The sequence below is a fragment of the Sparus aurata genome, chromosome 7 (assembly GCF_900880675.1).
Source record: "Sparus aurata chromosome 7, fSpaAur1.1, whole genome shotgun sequence".
Lineage (NCBI taxonomy): Eukaryota > Metazoa > Chordata > Actinopteri > Spariformes > Sparidae > Sparus > Sparus aurata.
The window spans coordinates 4,653,935-4,675,916 of record NC_044193.1 but is presented as its reverse complement, the minus strand read 5'-3'; the positions used below and the strand labels follow the sequence as shown (position 1 = coordinate 4,675,916).

At 43.0% G+C, this 21,982-nt stretch overlaps 2 protein-coding genes across 3 annotated transcripts in view; both read left to right on the top strand.

The window, feature by feature from the left end:
* Window positions 1–8,602, top strand: part of LOC115584754 (natural resistance-associated macrophage protein 2-like) — a 16,956-nt gene extending 8,354 nt beyond the window's left edge. Inside the window, exons 5-16 of the mRNA XM_030422426.1 lie at window positions 1,006–1,125; window positions 1,766–1,872; window positions 3,553–3,623; window positions 3,734–3,801; window positions 5,163–5,318; window positions 5,395–5,553; window positions 5,660–5,746; window positions 5,986–6,105; window positions 6,316–6,465; window positions 6,567–6,640; window positions 6,720–6,873; window positions 7,669–8,602. Of these exons, the coding sequence (XP_030278286.1) occupies window positions 1,006–1,125; window positions 1,766–1,872; window positions 3,553–3,623; window positions 3,734–3,801; window positions 5,163–5,318; window positions 5,395–5,553; window positions 5,660–5,746; window positions 5,986–6,105; window positions 6,316–6,465; window positions 6,567–6,640; window positions 6,720–6,873; window positions 7,669–7,776 (1,374 nt within the window). The 3' untranslated portion in view covers window positions 7,777–8,602. The remainder of the gene's footprint in view (window positions 1–1,005; window positions 1,126–1,765; window positions 1,873–3,552; window positions 3,624–3,733; window positions 3,802–5,162; window positions 5,319–5,394; window positions 5,554–5,659; window positions 5,747–5,985; window positions 6,106–6,315; window positions 6,466–6,566; window positions 6,641–6,719; window positions 6,874–7,668) is intronic.
* A 3,647-nt stretch (window positions 8,603–12,249) lies between these two features.
* ctdsp2 (CTD (carboxy-terminal domain, RNA polymerase II, polypeptide A) small phosphatase 2) lies at window positions 12,250–21,954 on the top strand. Of its 2 annotated transcripts, XM_030422427.1 has the most exons (8): window positions 12,250–12,949; window positions 13,646–13,691; window positions 15,453–15,616; window positions 16,821–16,922; window positions 17,319–17,375; window positions 18,036–18,128; window positions 19,294–19,479; window positions 20,126–21,954. In XM_030422427.1, the coding sequence occupies exons 1-8, from the start codon at window positions 12,824–12,826 to the stop codon at window positions 20,249–20,251; spliced, it is 900 nt and encodes a 299-aa protein (XP_030278287.1). In that variant the 5' UTR covers window positions 12,250–12,823; the 3' UTR covers window positions 20,252–21,954. The 2 variants fall into 2 exon arrangements, with proteins under 2 accessions (XP_030278287.1, XP_030278288.1); XM_030422428.1 differs by lacking the exon at window positions 13,646–13,691 and having other exon boundaries at window positions 12,254–12,949.
* Window positions 21,955–21,982: the final 28 nt, after the last annotated feature.

Genomic DNA, 21,982 nt, shown 5'->3' with positions numbered 1-21,982 from the left:
CGCTGGCAGCCTGATATAAGAATAAAATCACACTTCTTTCATCTTTTTTTTTTATTTTTCCACCAAAACTACAAAGTAGAAGCAGATGGTTTGGCACCAGAACAAACGCAGCAATGAGCTTGAGTTTGTAAGGTAATGATCACAAATCGATCCAATATCTGTGCCTATAAATGGGCCTTTGTGGAAACTGTGAAAAAAACGCTCCGTGTGAGAATTCGAGTCGGTACGTGTGAGGAAAAGATTTGTAGCTGCAGCAAAACATTTTTGTACAACTTGTGCCAGCGATGAGGTAACACAAGGACTCATTAAGCCGTCTAATTTTAAATTTTAGTGAGAAAATGTGTCCAGGTTGTTGTTTTTGTTGAGGTCTGAATGACATCATCTCCGTCCTGCACACAGAGAAAGAAGTGGACTGAAAACGAGACTCTGAAATTGTTAACTTTCATCTTTCAAGGCGTTCAAGGCAGAGCTCAGCGTCAGGTTATCAGCTGGTTAGGGCAAATAAATCAGTCAGGTTGAACCAGGAACAGGCTGAGAGCTGCATGAATACACAGAGAGCATCTACAGCTCAGGAGGAGGTGACTGGAAAAACTGGAAATTGTCCTTTAAGCAGAGTGTTGGGTCTATATTGACATTTTGAAAGAGCAATCACAGAGAGGTTTGAGGTGACAGACGACCTACATCACACTCAGTTTTTCTCTGTGCACTTTAAATTAAACTTCTCTGGAAACCAAAGAGTTGCATTAACACATTTCGTTGGCTCGACGCTCTGAGAGAAAGAAGAAGTGCTTTTGTAAACATCTGTGGACAAATTCAAACCAGAAAACAAGCGTGTGATTTTGAAAAGAAGCTCATCAAACCTCAAACTCACACTGATCAAATCTGTGCAAAACTACGCATTCACTGTCTTTAATTTCCCAGCTGATAAAGGACGATCTGACCCGTATCTGAGCTCACAGCGAGGCTAATTAACAGATGATTTTTCCTGTGTTCTCATCCCGTCAGCTCCTCTGGGTGCTGCTGGGAGCCACCATCATCGGTCTGCTGCTGCAGCGGCTGGCGGCTCGGCTTGGCGTGGTCACCGGGATGCACCTGGCTGAAGTCTGCAACCGGCAGTACCGCACGGTGAGATACGAGTAGCCTCAGCTGTCAGCAGCTTGTGCATGAAATACTTACACTGCCTGATAAACTCAGATTTGCAGTTGAACCCAGAGCGACTTTATTAATTATGCATGCGGGTATTTATTTCTATCCAGATGTTTTCCCTGATACCCGAGGAGAAAAATGATGTGACCAGCTCTATTTTCTTCTCTCAAACATGTGTTTCTCTTCATCTTCACACATTTTAAGAGGCTTATAACACACAAGGAGCCAGTGAGGAATAACCAGGATTACACCGTTAATTTCTAGTTGAAAGCTGGTGATATCCGCGGTCTTTTCATCCTCCTTTCAACAAGAATTAATGCATCAGCATGTCACAAAACAAATTGGAGTACTCATTGTGATAATTTGTTCAGTTGTAGGTTGAAAAAGAGACGATATTGATTAATGTGAAGGTATTTCTCTGATGTCATCCCGCCCTAAATTGCACCATTTTTTTTAAATTAAAACCACAGTGCTTTAACTTCAGTGTAATTTGTATCTAACAATCAGGCGTTTGCTTTAATAACATTCAAGTTATTATTATCCACCTCACATCTTCTCTGTCTCATTAAGTGTCTGTACTCTCGGTCTGTGAACTTGTCCACCTGTGTCGTCCGTCCAGGTGCCTCGTATCATCCTGTGGCTGATGGTGGAGCTGGCAATCATCGGCTCGGACATGCAGGAGGTCATCGGCTGTGCCATCGCCTTCAGCCTGCTCTCCTCTGGCAGGTGGTGTGAACGACACAATGTCCCGTTTAATGCTCGCTGGCCAGTGTTGGAGGAAATATTCAGAGCCTTTACTTAAAGCAAAACTCTCGCCAAAATGCAACCTAGGCTTTTTTTGTGAATGTATACGAGTCAAACCTTCGTGTAAAAGCATAATTACGACGAAAGAGGCACTTTTAAGATTTACCGTATTTTCATTTTCGGGTCAAACTCATTTTCAATGGGAGTGCTACGGGCACTTTTACACTAGCATCAAAATCTCTATTTTTAAAACAGTAAGGAGGCTCGACACAACATGAAACTTTGCTGGTAGTATCACCAGGGTCTCTACACATGAACACGAGCATTGAGAACATTGTTTGTGTACACAGAGTTTACTAAAAAGAAGGTTTTTGAACAACTCACGTTAGCAGTAGCTTGTTCCGCTCGCCGCCGTCCTGCCAGTGGAGAAGTGTCGATCTCAGAATGTGACGTAACCTGGAGGACAGTTAAGGTGGAACGCTCCTAAAGCTTAGTTCCATATAAATGCAGGATAATTTGTTGTTTTGTCGTTAGTGAAAAACAATATTGACCTTGAAGTTGAAAAAGGAGCCTCATATAAGAAACAATACTAAAATCAAAAGCCGGAAAAGTCACGTGAGATATCGCGTCGCGTTGTTGCAGGAAGACAGTAGTTCCACCTTAACTGTCCTCCAGGTTACGCCGCATTCAGAGTTTCGCTTTAAAGGATAAGTTGAGCCAAAAAAAAAAAGAAAATTCAGTTATTATTATTATTATAACATTTCTGGAGTGTTCTCCAAAACAACAGAAGTAACTGGCGACGTGTCTCTGGAAGCTCCGAGGTCCCAAACGGATTTTGAAAAGACGTGTTTGAGCTCCTGGACTCACATCAGATGGGCTGCGTGCTAATGTTGTTAGCTTAGCTGCTACGGTGGAGATTTCAGCAACATAAACAACATTTCAAATCAGTTTGGGATCTTTGGGCTTCTAGAGATATTATGCATGACAAGCTGTACTGTGTCATTTTTTGAGTTTACGAGAATCATTTTTTGGTGAACTGTTCCTTTAAGTAAAAGGTTCTGCATTGTAAACGTTACCTGAGATAAAGTATGTTAAATATAATCTGTGTATGTAAAGTGTTTAAAGGAATCAGTGAATGTCCTTTATTTATTTATTTATTTATTAATGTTGCAGATTTTACCGCTTTTGTTTGTTTGCTCATTTTTGTACAGGACTGCAACTCGTGATTGTTTTCATTATGGATCAATCTGCTGATTATTTTCTCCCCCCTAATTGTTTCGTCTAAAAGTAGTCAAATATGCGATTACAATTAAAAGTGAAACCTTCACAATATTCTTTTTGACCACTAACAGTCCAAAACCTCAAAATACTGTATGTAAAAAGTGAATTCCCCCAAAAATATTATAGATAAAATACTCAAAATAAAAAGCTGCAGATAGTTACATTTGTTAAATATGTATTTTAAAATGATCAAAAATAACTTAAATGATCCTCAGCATAGTTTCTAATTGATGTTCTGTCACTGACCTGCAGCGGAGGAGAAGCAGAAAGTGACGTGAAAAGAAAAGTCTCTCATGACGTCCCTAAAATGTAGAACAGTACTCGAGTAAAAGTACTCAGTTATCACGTCTGTGGTTTGATTATCTGTGTGTTTGCTGACAGGATCCCGTTGTGGGGCGGCGTCCTCATCACCATCATCGACACGTTCTTCTTCCTCTTCTTAGACAAATACGGTAGGTTGTTTTCCTCCTCACGGTTTCTTTACATCATCAAATTACACAGAAGTATGTTGCTGCTTCATCAACGCTAATAAATAAAAGCGCTCCGTATTCTCTCTCTGCAGGCCTGAGGAAGCTGGAAGCCTTCTTTGGTTTGCTCATCACCATCATGGCCATCACCTTTGGATATGAGGTACAAACATTTGCATTCCCGCGTACATTATTGCTGCTTCTCCTCTCGTATCTGAGTCCGTCAGCTTGTTGTGACTTCTAAGTTAACAGTCCGAAGATGGTCAGCAGACGGTTTAAAGATCCTGTTTGTTCTCCTAATCAAATACTTCAATAATCTTCTAAATATTACAGATATTTAGCGCAGATCGCCGGCGCCTGACACTGCAGATTTGCACGAATAACGTATATCTGTACTGAATATTGTACCTCATATATGATTATTAGACAACATTCAGAGTGGAAGTCGAAGGAGTGATGTCGTCGTACAGGGAGGTTGTTTTTTAACCGTGCATGTGACTGTAAACACTTTGACCTGAGACCTTTGAAATGACAACCGGACGTGATAAACTGTATGTCAGCACACAGCTGAGCACCTTAATGTCACACCTGAGCACAGCCAACACATTTGACCTCAGTCCCACTCGAGGGGAAGAAAAGAAAAGAAAAAGAAAAGAAAAGAAAGGAAATCTTAACGGTATGCTCTTATTTTGAAATTAAAACCCCTTGTTATCAGGATCAATGCAGATAAATAACTTTGTACTGACAGTTACAAACTAACAGTGTTGGGCCAGTTACTTTCAAATTGAAATATAGTTTATATTACTTGTCACCTTCCTTTCAAGGTAATATATTACACTACAATACTACTGTAATATGTTATTTAATACACTACTTTTTTTAACACTTTAGTCGGTAACATGTAAATAAATATTGAAATAGTATTTGTAACGCGTTATATTGCTCCGTTACCACTACAAGAAAAATATTACTGTAAGGTTTTACTTCCGTTATGAGTTACATGTGAGCAAAAATGTATATCCAGTGCACACATTCATAAAACGATTCTCACCATCAACCAATTATTTACTTTTGTCCACCGTGTTTCTGCGTATATGACGTCAAACTAGTCGAGTACCCATATTTTCCCCAATTTTCCGAGTTGTTCCGTCTTGAGGAAGCGTTCATGTAAATTCTCGAAGTCTGGAACTTGCTTTTGTGATTATTCCTTCACCACATCAATCACCTTATTGATCCTGGGGGGGAAACTGATACCTTATAGTTGCTCCTCCCTGGAATAGAAACACCACACGGACGGATTTCAATAAAGAATGAATACAGAACACAATAAGAAATAAGAATGAGTAAAAAATTAACTCGACGTGCAATAAAATAGAAGATGACTGTAGAAGATAACCTCCCAGCATGCACTGGGGCAGTAAACCCAGGCACATAAGTCTCATTTTATGTTTTCCTTTGTTGTTGTGAGTTTTATTTTGTGCATCCGTATGATGACTGTCTACACTCCTCTGCCTCCTCTGTCAGTATGTGAGGGTGAGTCCGGACCAGGGCGAGCTGCTGAAGGGGATGTTTGTGCCGTACTGCGAAGGCTGCGGGCCCGCTCAGCTGACCCAGGCCGTCGGCATCATTGGAGCCGTCATCATGCCTCACAACATCTACCTCCACTCTGCTCTCGTCAAGGTGAGATCAGCCGCCCGGTAGACATCAGCTGTAAGAACGCATCGGCAAGTCTTTAAATCTTTCAATGCGCCCTCAGTCTCGAGAAGTGGACCGGTCGAACAAGAAAGACGTGAAAGAGGCCAACAAGTATTTCTTCATCGAGGCGTCCATGGCGCTGTTTGTCTCTTTCCTCATCAACGTGTTCGTGGTGGCTGTTTTCGCCGAGGCGTTCTACGGACAGACAAACGAGGAGGTGGTGAGTATCTCTGCAGCCGCCGATTGAATCCAACGAGAGAAATGTGTGTTTTCTTCGGCTGCTGAGCTACAGATGTGTGTGTGTGTGTGTGCGCTTTCTGTTCCAGTACAACGTCTGCAATCAAACAGGAAGTCCTCATTTGGATCTGTTTCCTCTGAACAATGAGACTCTGCAGGTGGACATCTACAAAGGGGTACGTTTAAAGCGCGAAAAACGTGCGACAAGGAACTTTTAACTGATCAAAGAGCGAACAAGACCATCAGCAAGAACATCTGCAATTTCTGTACAATTATTAAAGTTTTCTTGTGGGCAGTAATTCTACTTATTTTACTCATGTCCCGCCTTTTTCTCCTGCGAACTCCATCTCGTGTTTTGACTGAAGCACAATGGGACCCAAACGCTGCTGAGGTTTTGTTGTTGTCTGTGTTGCAGGGAGTGGTGCTGGGCTGCTTCTTCGGCCCGGCAGCTCTCTACATCTGGGCCGTGGGGATCCTCGCAGCTGGTCAGAGCTCCACCATGACTGGAACGTACTCCGGTCAGTTCGTCATGGAGGTCAGTGGAGGAGGAGGGAGGAATCAGCCGTGCACAAAGACACACAGATTAGCTGACTGCTACACTGTGAAAAAACTTGGTTACAAGTAAAAGTCCTGCACAGAAATGTCAACACGTGCAGCCCTGCACTGTCTGCTTTACTGAAACAGTCGTAAACAAGTGCAGCTTTCTTGTAAATGTCACAGGCCGATGTGTTTTTTCCGCCCTCAGGGTTTCTTGAACCTGCGCTGGTCGCGTTTTGCTCGGGTGCTGCTGACCCGCTCCCTCGCCATCACTCCCACGCTGCTGGTCGCCATCTTCCAGGACATACAGCACCTGACGGGCATGAACGACTTCCTCAACGTGCTGCAGAGCATGCAGGTCAGACGGCGGCAGCAGCGAGGATTCCCCGGCAGCGTATTTGTAATATAACATGAATGATTGTGTGATAACAGACATTCATTCATTCTCTTCTCTCTCAGCTGCCGTTTGCTCTCATTCCCATCCTCACGTTCACCAGTTTACCATCTCTCATGGATGAGTTCGCCAATGGATTGTAAGTTTCTCTTCTTCATGAGATACAAAGACCAAAATGTTGTCGTCTCTCCTTTAAACATGCTTGTTCTCTCCTGCAGAGTGTATAAGATCGGAGGAGGAGTGGTGGTCCTGCTGGTGTGCGCCATCAACATGTACTTCGTGGTGGTGTACGTGGCGGCGCTCCAGAGCGTGTGGCTGTATGTGCTGGCGGCGTTCCTCTCCATAGCATACCTGACATTCGTGGGATATTTGGTAGGTAACATCAGCCCGTCGAGGGGGGCAGCTCAGGATCTGCTGTGATCCAGGAACTTAATGTTGAACAGCCTAAACTTTACAGCGACGCGACAGTCGTGTCAGGTTTCGCCTCCTGAGATGTCGTTAGAAAGGTTAAAAGCAGAGAAACACGTCCGTTCTGCAAATATATAAAAAGTTAGAGAAATACTTTAGAAAGTTAGAGAAATACAAAACTACCCTCTCATGCCAGATGGATAAAGATGGTTTCACATAAAACTAGACCGTCTCGTGATCCTGAGTTTTGTTGCCCGGCCCCAGCATTTATGAAATGCTTTAAATGTGGCGGACCCTGCCACCTTTCTTAGCTTCAAAGAGTTCTGGGACATTATTTTCCTCTGAGAACAGCTTGTTTATTCAGTGATGGAAAAAAAAGTTTTGTATTATTGCCTGAGTTGAAAGTTCCTCCTCAAACAACAGGACACTCTTTATCTTATCTTCTACTTTAAAACAAAAATTCCAGTTTTTTATCACTTATTATTTAGCATATAGGGACGACAAATGATTGTGTTGTAAAGTGATAAAATACTTTGATCTCAGATGTGTTGTTGGAGCCTGTTCGGGTCGGTGATGTGCAGAGGAGTGTGTTTAAACGTTGAAGCTTCACGAAAAACAGTAATAAAGACAAATGATCACGTCCCACCGCAGCATATTCGCCGTGTGATGCTGCGCTTTACGCTCAACATGTGATCTCGTCATCGGACTCACTGTTAACGAGTGTGTGTCCGTGTGTGTCCGTGTGTGTTTGTGCTGCAGGCCTGGTTGTGTCTGATCGCTCTGGGAGTGTCCTGCCTGGATCCGACCACGGGGAGAGGGAACGACACGACCATCCTGATCGAGCAGCAGCCGGAGTTCGACTCCTGAATCAAACGCGTGTCCGAGTGTGACGTTCATTTCAAAAAAAAGGTGCAGCTGTGAGCGGCCCTCCACGACTGACCTGCGTTTTTTTTATTTCAGTCACAAACAATTCAGCGCAGTTTGACTTTGTGACGTGTTTACAGGTGTGAGGACAGTTTTTACAAATTAATTTCACAGAATGAGATGGAAGACAAAAAGACTGTCGGGGTTTCTGCATCATATTGCATTATTTTAGTATTTCCCAGCAGTCTTTAAGTATTTTTTAAACCCTGTATTTAGATGTTTTTGGTGTGTAAATAATGAATACTTACAAAGCCTGTCAGTGACCGAAAGAAGCACTTTTAGCGGACGTTAGAGTTGCCACAAGGAAAATTATATTGCAGTCATTGCAGCGGTAAGTATGAATCATTTACGCACCAAAACTTTTAAATACAGGACCCAGGATTGTTCTGGATAACCAATAAAAAACATTTGTTTTGACATTTTTCCTAAAAAACCACACGTCTCGTATGAGAGGATGAGTTTGAAACCACTGAAAGAGCAATCTCACTTTTAGATCATGACAGCCTGCAAAGCGAGGAGAATATTTAAGATCAATTAAAAGCAGGATTTTAATTCCCAATGAAGTCTTCGTCAGTTTTGAGGAAACTGAGTTCGGTGTTGTTGCAGATACTGCGCCGTATCCGTGCCGTCTCTGTTTCGGCCACAGGGAGGCAGCACGGGGCCACAAAGGCCTCCTTCCTCTGCTACAGTAAAAAATGTCTCACCACCAACACAACACAACACATTATATGACATGGTGTGTTACATCATGTTTTATGTGGTTTTTTTTTTTAAACGGCTGCACAGAAACAGAATAATGGTTTCAAACAGGCCAGAGAGAGCGAGCGGCGGCGGCGGCGGCGGTGGGACCCGACTGCGAGTTTCTCGGCGTGTACATTCAGACGTGGCTGCTGTTTGACATGCCTGTGGTGGTGGTGTGTCTGAAGACTTGCAACTATTGTGTAACTGCGAGCAAGCACTGCTGGTTTCAGTGTTGCACGAATTCCAGTCCTGAAGTGCCTCAGCTCTTTTTTTTTTTTTTTGCAAGCCGAGGAGAGGCGGATGGACAGGTTTTTCTTTGCATTGTGGCGGGGAACTTTTTTTTTTTTTTTTTTCTTTCCCCTGTCATGGAGGGAGAGTTATGTAAGAGGGGAGAGTCTTCCCACCGCCCCTCTCTGTTTTTGTTTTTCTCAATGAGCCAATGTCTCCCTGCCTAGGCCTCACAGCCTGTCCAGTAGGCCCCTTTCCTGGAAACATAGCCTAGCAGAGGCCACTCAGGGGCAGGCCTGCGAGGTGGGAGGGTGGGGGAGTGAGGGAGGGGGGGCTCTTCCAGCAAATCACATGATTGTAGACCCTACAGTCCCAGCCCTACATGAGGCTCAGATGCTGCGAGCACATTTCAACAGCTAGTTTGTCATCAACATGATTGGATGTGGCTAATGCACGGCAGAGTGCATGAGGCTGTAAGACGACGCTGTGGATTCCCAGGTGTGAAATGTAGAAATAGAACCACAACGCCTGATGGATGGACTGTGTGTGCGTGTGTATGCGTGCGTGTCTAAGAGGTTAATGTGTTTTTTCTTGCGGTTGTCAAAATCACAACAGATTTTGTTTTACTATGCAGTATAACTGAATGAAGAGTATTGTGTAGGCGGCATCTTTTTAATATGGCATATTTGAACAGTGTTGCATTTGTACGTTCGACTATTTCTTTGCAGAAGATGTAAACTTGATATACTTGTGTTGACGTCGGAGAGCGGCGCGTTGTTTTATTTACTGTGGCTCGCCAGAACCGACTGATTAAATGAGGTGTAATTATATATATATAAAAATAACAAAATCATTTTCATGTGATCCACTGAACAAACACAATAAACCCGCAAAAGATGAGATTACAGGAGTCTTTTTTGTACGTCAGAGTTATTTATGCACAATCACACTGAACTTCTCCCACTCGTGATTCATGTCCCCTCTCACCTCGTGTTGTGTTTTTTTTTACGTGCCTGTGCATTAGTTCTGTCGGAGCGATGAAAGATGGACGCAGCTCTTACCTTGTGTCTGATGTTTGAAGTCACATGTTTTTGGACAGATTTTTTCCAGGGGTACAGCTTCCTCCACGCGCAGCCCAGGGCCTCAACACCAGTTGGCCCCTTTGCTCTTTCTGTCTGTCTCCTCAAGAGGAATGTAACATTATCAGAAGAAGAAGAAGAAGAAGGAGAAGAAGAAGAATGAGACGCACCAGAGAACAGGCACAGATAACGAATTTAAAGCTGATTTAGTAAACAGTGGCATCAGCTGTAAACCACATGACGTTTTCCAGCTGTGCGGTCCGTACTTATTTTGTATATATTTTTACACAGATCTGTCAGTGCTGCCTTAAAATGTCCGACACCAGGAATGCTAACAGCGGGGCCATTCTTGTTTATGTCTTGCATTGTGGCCACTGTGGGCACTGGCTGAGCCTCCCGGTGTAATGGGCCCACATGTGTTTTAGGAATGGGTGGACGGACGAGTTCAGCTGAGTATTAACATGTTTTTTTTTTTATTGCTTCCCTCTCAGTCTTTATGGATGTATGCATCAATCACACGTGCGTGTGAGCTGCTCACGTATAGAAAAAAAGATATCCACTCCTGCAGCAAGACGATGGCTGTGATGTTCTCAGAGGTTTTCTTTGCTCTCAGAGGACGAGGAGGCGCTGCAGAGGCGCTGTGCTGTAAATATAAATATCAGGGGACCCACTGGTCGACCACGTTGCCTAACATGTCAAACTCACTTCTGTTTATTTGAACAAGGGAGAAAACTACTCCACTCTGGATTGTGAGGAACGATTATTAATGTGCAGGATTTCTCTGCAGCTGAGTGCGACTTATTCTTATCAGAAACAGAAATGTGTTTTGTTATTCTAATCACCTAAATGACTAGTTTGAGTCTTTATAGGGTGGATTAAAGGTAAAAGTAAAAAGTACCCAAATGTCATACTCAAGTAAAAGTACATGTATCATTACTTTGGTAGAGAGCCATCCAAACAAATGTACTTGCAAAAGGCTTAAAGGTGACTGATATTGAATATACTTCTGTCTTTCTTGCAGTAACTGTACTTAAGTATCAAAAGTAAAAGTAAATTATACATATACCTACATGTATGTATGTTGTTGGATCAGATCAGTTTTTGTGTTTTTATCTGATAACTTAATTCAAAACATGCTACTTTGCCTCTGATGCAGTAATCTGTAAAGTAACTACACACTAAAGTAATCTAATCTAAAAAAAAGTACAAAGTTTGCCTTCAAAAGGAAGTGGAGTGCAAGTATAAACACGCAGAAAATGGAAATAGTACTTCAAAAGGTGTACTCAGTTACATTCCACCACTGCTGTTTACGTAAAGCAGCCATCTTGTGTCTTCATGTGTACGACCAGTTTCCCCCATGATAAAATAACTGCATGAACAACAACAGAGGTCCAGGCAGCTTTCAGGCACAACAAGTAAGTTTCATTTTTACTGTTGGGTCAGTGAGGGAAAGCAGAAGCAGGCAGAACATTTAAAGGAGCCTGGGTCATTGGTTTCACTCTGCCCTCTGTTACCCTCAGAGTACTGCTGAGGGACAGTTACCAGAGTAGTCCTGCAGGGAGGTACATCCACCAACAAAACTGCTCTGATATAGAGATATTGAGAGGAGGCTGTGGGGGGATCAGATCAGCCTGGTGACATGCAGTACAAGGTATTGTATATTTACAGTTTTATCTGTTATGAGTATTAGAATCCGGGCTACTTGGTCAGTAATGCACTGATTGCCTGATTATTTCTTTTATTTATTTAGCTGGTGGGGCTAATTAAAGTCAACATTGTTGTTGTTCTTCCTTTTTCACGGTTAGACGCTGTGAAATCACGATTTCAACACGTGAAAACCGCGAATTTTATGCGTGTCGAAGACAAGGTAACCCCGGTGTAGCTTGAATAATGCAAAAAGTGACGATTTAAGGACAATAATATGTCTGTTTTTTATGCATTATTTCATCATGTTATGCTTAAAACGACTAATATTGCGATTTTTTTTTTTTTACCTTGTCGGATACGTTTATTTAAGTTAAATAACAGCCAGCAACACAAACACGCAGACTACAGACTAAACAATAAATAAACATGTTGTGTTAAATAAAATAAAAAAAACAAAAACAAACTGAAACTACAAAATGGCGTCCGAGTGAAGAGCACGTCTGCCGTCATTTACATCTTGGTTAAGTCGCTTGGATCAACATGTGTTTGTTAATTTAAAAATAATAATAATTTACGAAACAGCGTGATCTCATTTGTGGAAGCAGCGCTGGAATGTGTTCGGTGCGGAGCGTGCGGGACTGGGGAGGAATGCCTTGGCCACGCCCCCCTCCTCCCGGGCGTCCAATCGCGTGGCGGCGACGGTTTCAAGGCGCCCGCGGAGTCCCAACCGTAGAAAAACAAAGCCTCGGATAGCGACAAAACTCATATTTTACCGCTAACTGCGCTCGGGAATCCGTTTCCACGCACCGAAACCGGCTCCAGCGACCGTTTGTCGGTGTTTTTCGCCGCTCTCTCGCGCCTTTCCGGCGATGTTGTTTATCTGTAGTAAGGGGGGGCTTGAAACCGCCCTCCCTTGCCCCATTTCCTCGGTTGTTTTCCTTCTCTCGCCTGGATTCTCCATGTTGTTGGTGCAAGAGTGAAGACTTCGCAGCGACGGGAGCGAGAGAGAGAGGGGGGCTGCTCGGCGAAAAATAACCAGTAATAGTAGCGGTATAAACCCGAGACGACGGAGCTGACAGGAGTCTCAAATAGCCTGCGAAAAACATATCCAAGTGCCTTGCCCCCTCCCCAGGCGGACCTCCGAAAAGAAGAAGAAGAAGAAGAAGAAGAAGAGCGGCGGGGGAATAAAGAAACCCAGGAACAAGATAAAACCCGACTCTCATCGAGGACTGTAAACTGAGGCGGATGACAAGTTACCTCGGCGAATAATTGAGCCCACTTGCTAACAAAACCCAATGAGGGATGCCCATCAGTGCTCGGGGACAGGATTTGAGGATTTTGAGGGCTCCGTGATTGTCAGATGGAAAGTTCTGTTATCACCCAAGTGCAGAAAGAAGACGTCCAAGTGTCACCGAAAACAGGTGAGCCCGGGCCCGTCGTGTCCGCGCACGAGAAGCCTCCTAACATCCGCTGTGTTATTGTGGCTTTTATTTGATTATTTTGTGAATATTAATTAAAAAAAAGGCTCCAGTGCGCCCATTTGACAGTTGAGCGCGGTTTGAGGCGCATTGCCCCCCCCCCCCTTTTTTTTTTTTTTTTTTTTTTTTAATAAATTAAATATACCCTTACATATACCAAACAAATATGATATTAATGCATATATGTTTATTTATTTTAATCCCAACGTGAATATTCTGGGAGGATTTCTCTCCCCCAGAATCTGTATTTTGTTATTCTCCAGTGTTCACCTGCAGATCATTAAAAAAAAAAAATCCCCATCCTGCTCCTATTATAACACCAGAAATCAATTCATTATTAATTAACAGCCTCCATCTGCTCATAACTTGTTCTCATTTATTCAATTTAAGGTGAAGTATAAGTTCACAGTCTCCATTACGCACAGGGTTTTGTCATCCAGAGCTTAGCTATTGTTGATCCTGTTTTTGTGTCTCTCCTTTTTTTTTTTTTTTTTTTTTTGCAGTGGGTGCTATTATTGTGCAAAATCTCTGTCGCTTCTTAACATGTGGTGTTGTGATTATGGCTCCTCAGTTGTTGTTGGTGCTGCTGCTGCTGCTTGGTGATCATGACTTCCCAAACCTTGTATTTATGTCGATCAGGTTCCAGCTTGTTTGGCTCCATCCCATATCCTACTACTACCACCAGGTAACAGCGTGAGGAGCTCGTCTGTCACCACAGGCTGCAACTACAGTACAGTACACAGTTAAAGCCAAGCTGCTGTGGTCATTTATACACTCTGGTGTTTTGTTTTTTTTAAATTCACAATCTGACTCTGTTGGTCACAGATCTATGCAGGATTAAGAGAAGCTGCTTTGCTTTTTCTTTTGATCGGACACACAATCATTGCAGGTTTTTTTATTTTTTTTTATTAAACCAAGCAACACACTCCAGCCTGGTGGGTGTAAAAGGGGGTTCCAGAGTGGTTGTGGATTAACAGGGGGGGGGGGGGTGGGTGGGCTGTATAGAAATACCAGGTGCTGCGGTGTTGACAGCGGAATGCACAAACACACCCCTCTGCACACGCCCATTGTAGCGCCGTTTCAAAGATTTCGTTGTTTGCACGCTCTCCTTGCTCTGGAAAAGAGGCTTTGCTCATTGATTCTGGCTCACTACTTTGATTGTTAACATGGTGCGTGTTGTAGCCCATGATTGCAGGTACTGCTGCGGTGGCCTCAAGTCATGTTTGTGGATTATAAAATGATTCACAGTGTTGTCTCTTTAGCCTCGTTAGACCGAGAGGGTTAAAGCGATAGGCCTGGATTTGCCTGTAGGATTAATCTGCTGCTGTCTTTCTATCCTTTTTCTTTTTTTTTTAACATGCAGGAGAGGTGTAGTGTGTGCATTATGTCATACATGGCCAATACTGTCTTCCTGTGGGGAATCAATAGGCTGACTTACACTGACTGGATTCCCATCAGTGGGATGCAGATATTGATTGTATTGATTTTCTTTTTTTTTAAGATCTTGATATTTTCAGGGTAAAAGTGACCTGGACACACACGTGAAGGGCATCAGAGGAAATCACCAAGTAAAGCCCCAGTGTCCTTTGTCTCTTAAGCACGGTGTTGTGTAACATGGTCATAGGTGTGTCTGCTTTTATATCCTCAGAGCACTGAGGGTCGGCGTGTAAATCTCTGACCGTGCAGTTGGCTGGCACACTTTTTAATCAACAGTTCCTCTTTCGAGTGAGAACCGAGTGTGTTTACGTTCTGTGGCGACACTCCATCGACAGGCGCAAATTCTGCATCTGCTTGCAAGTCCTCACACGAAACGCACACCAGAGGAGACTCGCAGGAATGTTTTTTCTCCCCTTTCTTTCATTAAAGTCTCACATGGGGCCGGGACGCTCACCGTCGCAGAGAGCGATCAAAGACCTGCACGGAGCACCGAGGTGTGACTGCTGGTCCGGCTCGCTCGACCGCCTGTTTTCTGGACAGCTTCAGGCCGCCCCGAAATGTCTTGCAGTTTTAAAATGGTTGGAATGTTTTCTGTCTGTGTTTTCTGTTGAAGGTACTGCCGAAAAGTGTGGGTTTTCCCGCCCTCTGTGATTATATAACATGTACCAGCCATTTCCAGCAGCAGCAGCAGCAGCAGCAGCGGCAGAGGCAGAGGCAGGCGCATTAAAAACAGATTTCATGTGCGGGCTGTGCCATCCCTGTACACAGATGGATGGAGCCTCGAGCAAGAGGGGGACGCTCGTTCTGCGCGTTACCTAATTGTGCTAATAAATGTGATTGATTCAAGTTTTAATCTCTGCTTTGTTTGCAACCTGATTTGTGGAATAAAAAGGATTACATGTGCCTGACGTGAGCTGTGGAGTTGCGATTCGAGGCCCCACTTAGTATTTCCATGTTGACTTCACTGCCGTTTTCTCATGAAAGTCTCTCTTTCTCTGTGCTCGAACAGGCCAGGTGAGCCGCTCTGCCCTGAAACAGCCTCGGAGTTGTAACATCTTCAAAGCGCTCTTCTGTTGCCTCCAAGCTCAGGATGGCCCCAAACCACCAACACCACTACCACCACCTTCCCAGCAGGCCTTGCTGGAGACACAGGAAAATGGGACGGTTGTCAAGGTAACACTCTTCTCCGTCCAGCAACATTTCACACCACTCAAAACAACTTGAAGGCCTCGGTTCAATCCCTCCTTTTATTTTTGTTTATTTAAGATCCGACTTCCTTGTCGCGCCCACACACTGCAGCCATAAAAGAGGAGGTGTTTGGCCTCTGCAGGAATAAACTAAACACGCCGCTGTAAAAGAAATGCGCTCAATATCGTCTTCAAGCGTTGTTGTGTGTTTTTTTTTTTTTACAACTGCGCATTAAAACTACCGCTGCACCTGCTCTGAACATCTTGAAAGCTAACCGCAACTGTCTGCGGATATGGAATCGCTTTGATGTTCACACTTGATCCTCCAAAGAAGATAAGGACGACAGAGCGACTATCAATCCTCCAGGCGGCTCGAGCTAGAGAATGGCGTGTTGTGCGCCTCGTAGTTGCTGAGGTGGAGAGAAAATAAAGCCTCGAGCGGCTTGCTGCACGCGACCGGCCACGCTGGTGAACGCTGTCAGCCCGATTGGAGCTCCGGCACCATGTAAGGGGCATTTTAATGTGATGCCATGTTTGTTCACATTGAGGAGTGTCCTCCGGCATCAGGAGCAAACAGGAAGCAGAGATGTGGAGTAGAGCCCCTGATTATTGTCTGGCAGGCTCCGACTGAAATGAAATCGAATTAAACATTGGCGCAGATTGCGTTACGTTGAGCTGAGTTTATTGTTTACTTGATGAAGAAAATTGTTGTTGCTCATGAATATTGCGCGTTCACCCACAGTGGCAGTCTTAGATTGCCTTCCCTCAATGGATGAGCTATGTAGGTTATGTAATATTTTAATAATTAATGTCAGATTGAATGTGTTTCGGAGGAAACAAATTTAATAAAGGGGGGAAAACCGCGTGTCTAAAAATGAGATCACATCAAGGTAATGTGTTCTCCCTGCTGAGAGAGAAGCTTCGGGGAAGTGAAATGAAAGGATAAATGTCCGAATCCTAAAGATAGAAGCCGTTACAGTAAATAATGAAGCTCATCCGCACATGCATGCCCCTCCGAAACCGAGTCTTATCTAATTTCCCAGAGGTAAAATAAAATGCCGATGGAATCGCCGCACTGTCGGGACTAATCGCGCTCCCTTGCTCTAACAAACATGGCACACGAAAGACAGATGATACAGGTGTGTGAGTGTAAAAGTATCATTAAAACAAGCCTGTGTGTGTCTCCTCAGCAACATGAAGCCGACCTCCTGCCTGAGGTAGAAGCCCAGGACCAAGGCAAGATATGTGTGGTCATAGACCTGGATGAGACCCTGGTGCACAGCTCATTCAAGGTACCAAGGCTTATTTTTCTTTATATTACAAGTTGTTTAACCACACAGTTTGTGGTGTTATTTCACTTTGAGTTGAAGCTTCTTCTGAGCAAATGACTACATGTTTACTGAGGTTATATATATATATGTATGTATGTCCACATGATGACAGCTCGTAGCAGTGGTGCGTTGGCGCGGCTCTAAATGAATCTGTATTATAGATCCTGCACTCAAAACATCACATGTGTCCGAGGAACATCAACCGGATTATTTTCTGTTTGTGTAGGCTACGCACTGTGATTTATGGCAGCTGTGCCTCTCAGTGTTCAGCTGTTATGTAATGCCATGTGAATGTACACAGCGCGGCTCATGTGAATGGGCATGCCAACCATTTCCCCCTCTGTGTTCTCCCTCCAGCCTATTAGTAATGCAGACTTCATCGTGCCTGTGGAGATAGAGGGGACCACACACCAGGTAGAGTACTCTGTGTGTGTGTGTGTGTGTGTGTGTGTGTGTGTGTGTGTGTTTGCAGTAGAGGGGAGGGGAGGGGGCTGCGTTTGTGTATGTATGTTGATGTGTTTGCAGCGGTTGCTGAGCTGAAAAGGGATGGGTCTTGTAACTGATCAGCCAGGTTTCGCTTTGACGGGTGCACGGAGCCCTCTACTGACCAGATGTTGAACAGGGAGCCGCAAGAGGAAGTGGATGCATCAGCAAGAAAATGAGTCATTTCTGCACAGTTCATCTAAAAAACTCATTAATAAGTAATACGGTACATACAACCGCCCCTGCGAAGATGTCGAAAATATGCTCGACCAGCGCGGAGCACTGGAGCGTTTGTTCGACCCGGGCGCAGAGCTTCCCCTCTCTTGGACATGTGGAAATGTAATTAACTGAGAAATGTGATTCCCGGGACCCCATGTGCTGGTACGCAGTCCTCTGTGGGCCTCTGCCTGGTTCAAGTAATCCAGGATAGGCTGGTTAACACTGGCACGGCCTATTCTTGATTACTTGTTTCAGGAACTGGCCATTAGCAGCGAGCGGATGAAGACGACGTGTAACTGGCACAGATGTAAAGACGCTGTGGATTGCACTACTTCCTGACAGGCTGTTGTTTTATTTTTTGTTTTTTTACAGGTGTATGTACTGAAGAGGCCGTATGTGGACGAGTTCCTGCAGAGAATGGGAGAGTTGTTTGAATGTGTGCTGTTTACAGCCAGTCTCGCTAAGGTACTTTACTGAAATAGATCTTCATATTTTATTCAGCGCAGAGTATCTTCTGTTTGATGTTTGATGTAATGTCTGATCTAGGAGCTGTTGTTCTGCTTTCTCTTTTCGCCTTTTAGTTCTCCTTTTTTACTTTGATAGCAGCAACTTGACACGCTCTTAGTCTCCTTCATAGACGCCCTCCTTACGTTAACAGCCGCAGTTTGTTTCTGCGCTCATCAGATCTGCACAAGTTCAAACTTAACCCAGTTATAACGAGGTAATTAGAAAGTGGAGCTGTCTGTCTGATTTAATTAAAGCGGATCACACCACTCACACTAGATAGTTGTTACTGAATATTCTCCAGGGCTGCACAATTAATGTAACGATCGTGAGTGTTACATCATAATCAGAGAAGCTGCAGTTTTCTGCTAAAGGTAAAATGTTTGAGGAAGCAGCATTATAATGAGGCACTTTATTGCTGCAGAGATGCTCTGGCCTGCAAATCCACATGTAAGGAAACGTGTTTGTTTGGTACGGATGCAAACAAGGGTCACATCAATGAATCGCATCACAATCATGATATCAGTCAAAAATAAAAGTGTAACCAGTACATATGTGACTGAAGCAGTTGACAAAGCTAACGCTAGTTTTTCTAACATGTGACCTGTTGAGATTGAAGATAAAAAGATATTAAAGTATGGTGGACACATCTGACCTTATACTTTATAGAAATGCATTAAAATAATGATGGAAACTGGAAAGACTTTAAATTACTTTCACAAAAACACAAAATAATATCCCTCAGATTACAAAACAGCTAAATTGCTAATTAGCCCAGTTTAAGTTAGCATGATCGTCTGTTTCCCACTGATTCTGTATGCGTGAATACTACTAACTCCAGAACACATATTTCTTATCTCTTATGTTACAACTTCTGATGCCAGAGTCTCTTCTTTACGTTTTATTGTTGTAACCCAGTTAAATAAACCTCTTGTTGACCAGCGAGGAGAAACTAAGAACTGTGGGAATCCATGCATGAACCAATCTGATGAGTTTTGATGTGTGATGCTGTTTTCTTGTGGCTGTTAGAGTGAATATCCACTAAACGCGCCTCATTAGTCGAACCTTACACCTCCCTGCTTCTCCCCTCTCCTGCTCCCTCCCTCCACCCACTCGCCTCCATCAGTATGCAGACCCGGTGACGGACCTGCTGGATCAGTGTGGTGTATTCCGGACCCGGTTATTCCGGGAATCGTGCGTATTCCACCAGGGCTGCTATGTCAAAGATTTGAGCCGCCTGGGCAGGGACCTCCACAAAACCCTCATCCTGGATAACTCTCCTGCCTCCTACATCTTCCACCCTAATAATGCTGTGAGTTTTGATCTGCTTTTGATCTTTGTGATCAAAAATATTGACACCAACATTCAAAAGAAGGCCTGGGTACTAGGGGGGGGGAAATTACAAAAGGTTAACTTGTTTTTCATTAAAGCCTGGATCTTATTTTCCCCCAAAATTTGGAAAGGATTTTCACCAGACCTCTGTCCTGATGAGAAGGAGGTCTGGTGATGTGAGATTAGCTCAAACAAAATAATAAATCAAACAAAGTTTAAATAGCTGGCAGACTGCTGAAACAAGCAGATCCAGACCTTGATGCTTCGAGAGATGTTAAATATCTAAAGTGCATTCCTAATTTTATCCTGATTAAAGCTGGAACTAATGATTAAAGAGTCCCAAAACACAGAGACGTTCAGTTTAGTTTCATACATGACAAAGAAAAGCAGCAAATCGTCACATCTGAGAGGCTGAAACCAAATAATTATTCCAGTTCTGATCCCGATTTGCAGAAATGTACGCTGTGCATTCAAGACTCACTCAGGACATGTTAAAATATAAACTTTGGATTGGAACTATATGTGCATAACAGCCAGGTGCAGGTTATATGTTTTATGTTATTATATGTTTTATTTAAAGATGCATCAAAGCCAATGGTTTGTGAGTGACAGTCTGTGTCCGGCAGGTCCCTGTGGTGTCGTGGTTTGACGACGTGGACGACGCCGAGCTGCTCAACCTTCTGCCTGTGTTCGAAGAACTTAGTCAAGCTGATAATGTTTACACCCGGCTGGACCAGCTTCGTGGACATTAAAAGCTCTCAGTGGACCTGCTCCGCTCCCGTGAGAGCTTCAGCTCCAAACTTCATCTACACTAGAACCGAGAATAGATACTAGAGTTTTCCAACGCTGTTTTCCTATCCGCCGCTGCACAAAATCCTCTGTTTAGAAAAAAAACTGTATTATTGCTGGGTTTCAGGAAATACCAAGTCTGGAAAACACAATGAGTTTGGCTAAACTGAAACGATAGATTGCAATCAGAGGCCTTTTCCTCTGAACCTCAGTGCTGATATTATTGACAACCACTATGAGAAAGAAGCGGGAAACGACAACCAAAGCAGTCCCACCACAATCACTCCAGTTTATATGACTATTAAAGTGGTTCTTTTGCCAAAGCAGAAGCCTGCCTGCCCTGACTTGACTTTTGGACATTGTGGGTTTTTTTTTTTTAATTATTGTGCCTTTTCTAAGGAACAACAACTACACAAAAAAAAAACAACCATCAGCTCTTTTTTTAAAACTTACCACCAGATTTTATACATTTCTTGATTTCTTTTTATAGGTTGTTTTATAAGGAAATCTATTTTTAAAAGGTGAACATGGTTCTTCTATGCAACCCAGTTCTGCAATGACATGGACAGTACCTCCGAAGTAGCCAGTCAATAATTGCATTCAGCAGATGTAAACATTACTGTAGCCTTATTTACCTGTAAATGAGCAGCAAAACAAAAAAAAAAAGTGTATTTTACTTATTTGTACTATAAAAATACTTTCTACAAAAACATGCAAACATACATCACAAGTGGTCAGATGAATATTTGATACATTGGTTGGAAGTAAACAGGGTGAAATCTCGTCTTTGATGGTCCGTTGAAAGCAGACACACTGGAGTATGTTGGCACATAAGACGACCAATAAATGCCACAGTTTTCAGTCAGTGTTTGATAATAGTTCATTAGCCTACCATGTGTTTCATTTATGACTATATGACAAACAACTTGCACTTGTTTTATATTGACAGTGCTGAAAGTAAAAAAAAAAAAAAAACTGTGCCTTTTGAAAATTCGGACAGAGAATGGTGTTCTGCCTGAAATGAGATTTGTAGGCCTACACAGTCTGATGTGTCATGCTGAGCGTGAGAAAACACTGTCAAGAGCAAGTGTAATGCCATGCGGCTCTGGTACTTGCAGTGCAACACTTGAAAATATCAAAAATTGATTTTTTTAGCATGTGTTTTTTCTATATTTATTGGCCAAAAACCTGTATTGTCCAGTAATTCTTAATGCTTAACATTTTGTATTGTTATCCAGTTGCCTACTTTTGAGGCTGGCCTTGTGTTAAACTGTTTTATCTGTGCCTAAATAACATGTGTTTGGCTGTCAAATTTCATTGATGATTCAAAAGCAGTTAAATCCAAAAAAAAACATACATGTAAATCCAAGATTCAATAGTGCAGGACAACTTTTCTTTTTCCATTCTAAGTTCAGAACAGATATTTTGTAGGGGGTTTCTTTTCGGGGTGTAATATGGTTTTTCCTATGATGTTTTAATGTCTGATGCAATTATTGCCTGCATGTTTAACCAGTAAAGAAAAAAATATGACAATGAATTTGTATGAGTTGTGATGACCAAAAGTATTTGTTTAGACAGTCACAATTTGTCCTGGTGTATCAGAATAAATCGAAACTCATTTTGTCTACCTGATCTGACCAAAACTCTAAAAAAGAAAAAAGAAGAAAAAAAAGGTGCTACCAGTTTTTATTTTA

Excerpts from the sequence above, each read along its gene's own strand:
- ctdsp2 (XM_030422427.1), top strand. The coding sequence starts at position 12,824 with ATGAGGGATGCCCATCAGTGCTCGGGGACAGGATTTGAGGATTTTGAG. Across the intron at positions 13,692-15,452 it reads TATCCTACTACTACCACCAG|GCCAGGTGAGCCGCTCTGCC; the intron begins GTAACAGCGTGA and ends GTGCTCGAACAG. Across the intron at positions 17,376-18,035 it reads TAGAGGGGACCACACACCAG|GTGTATGTACTGAAGAGGCC; the intron begins GTAGAGTACTCT and ends GTTTTTTTACAG.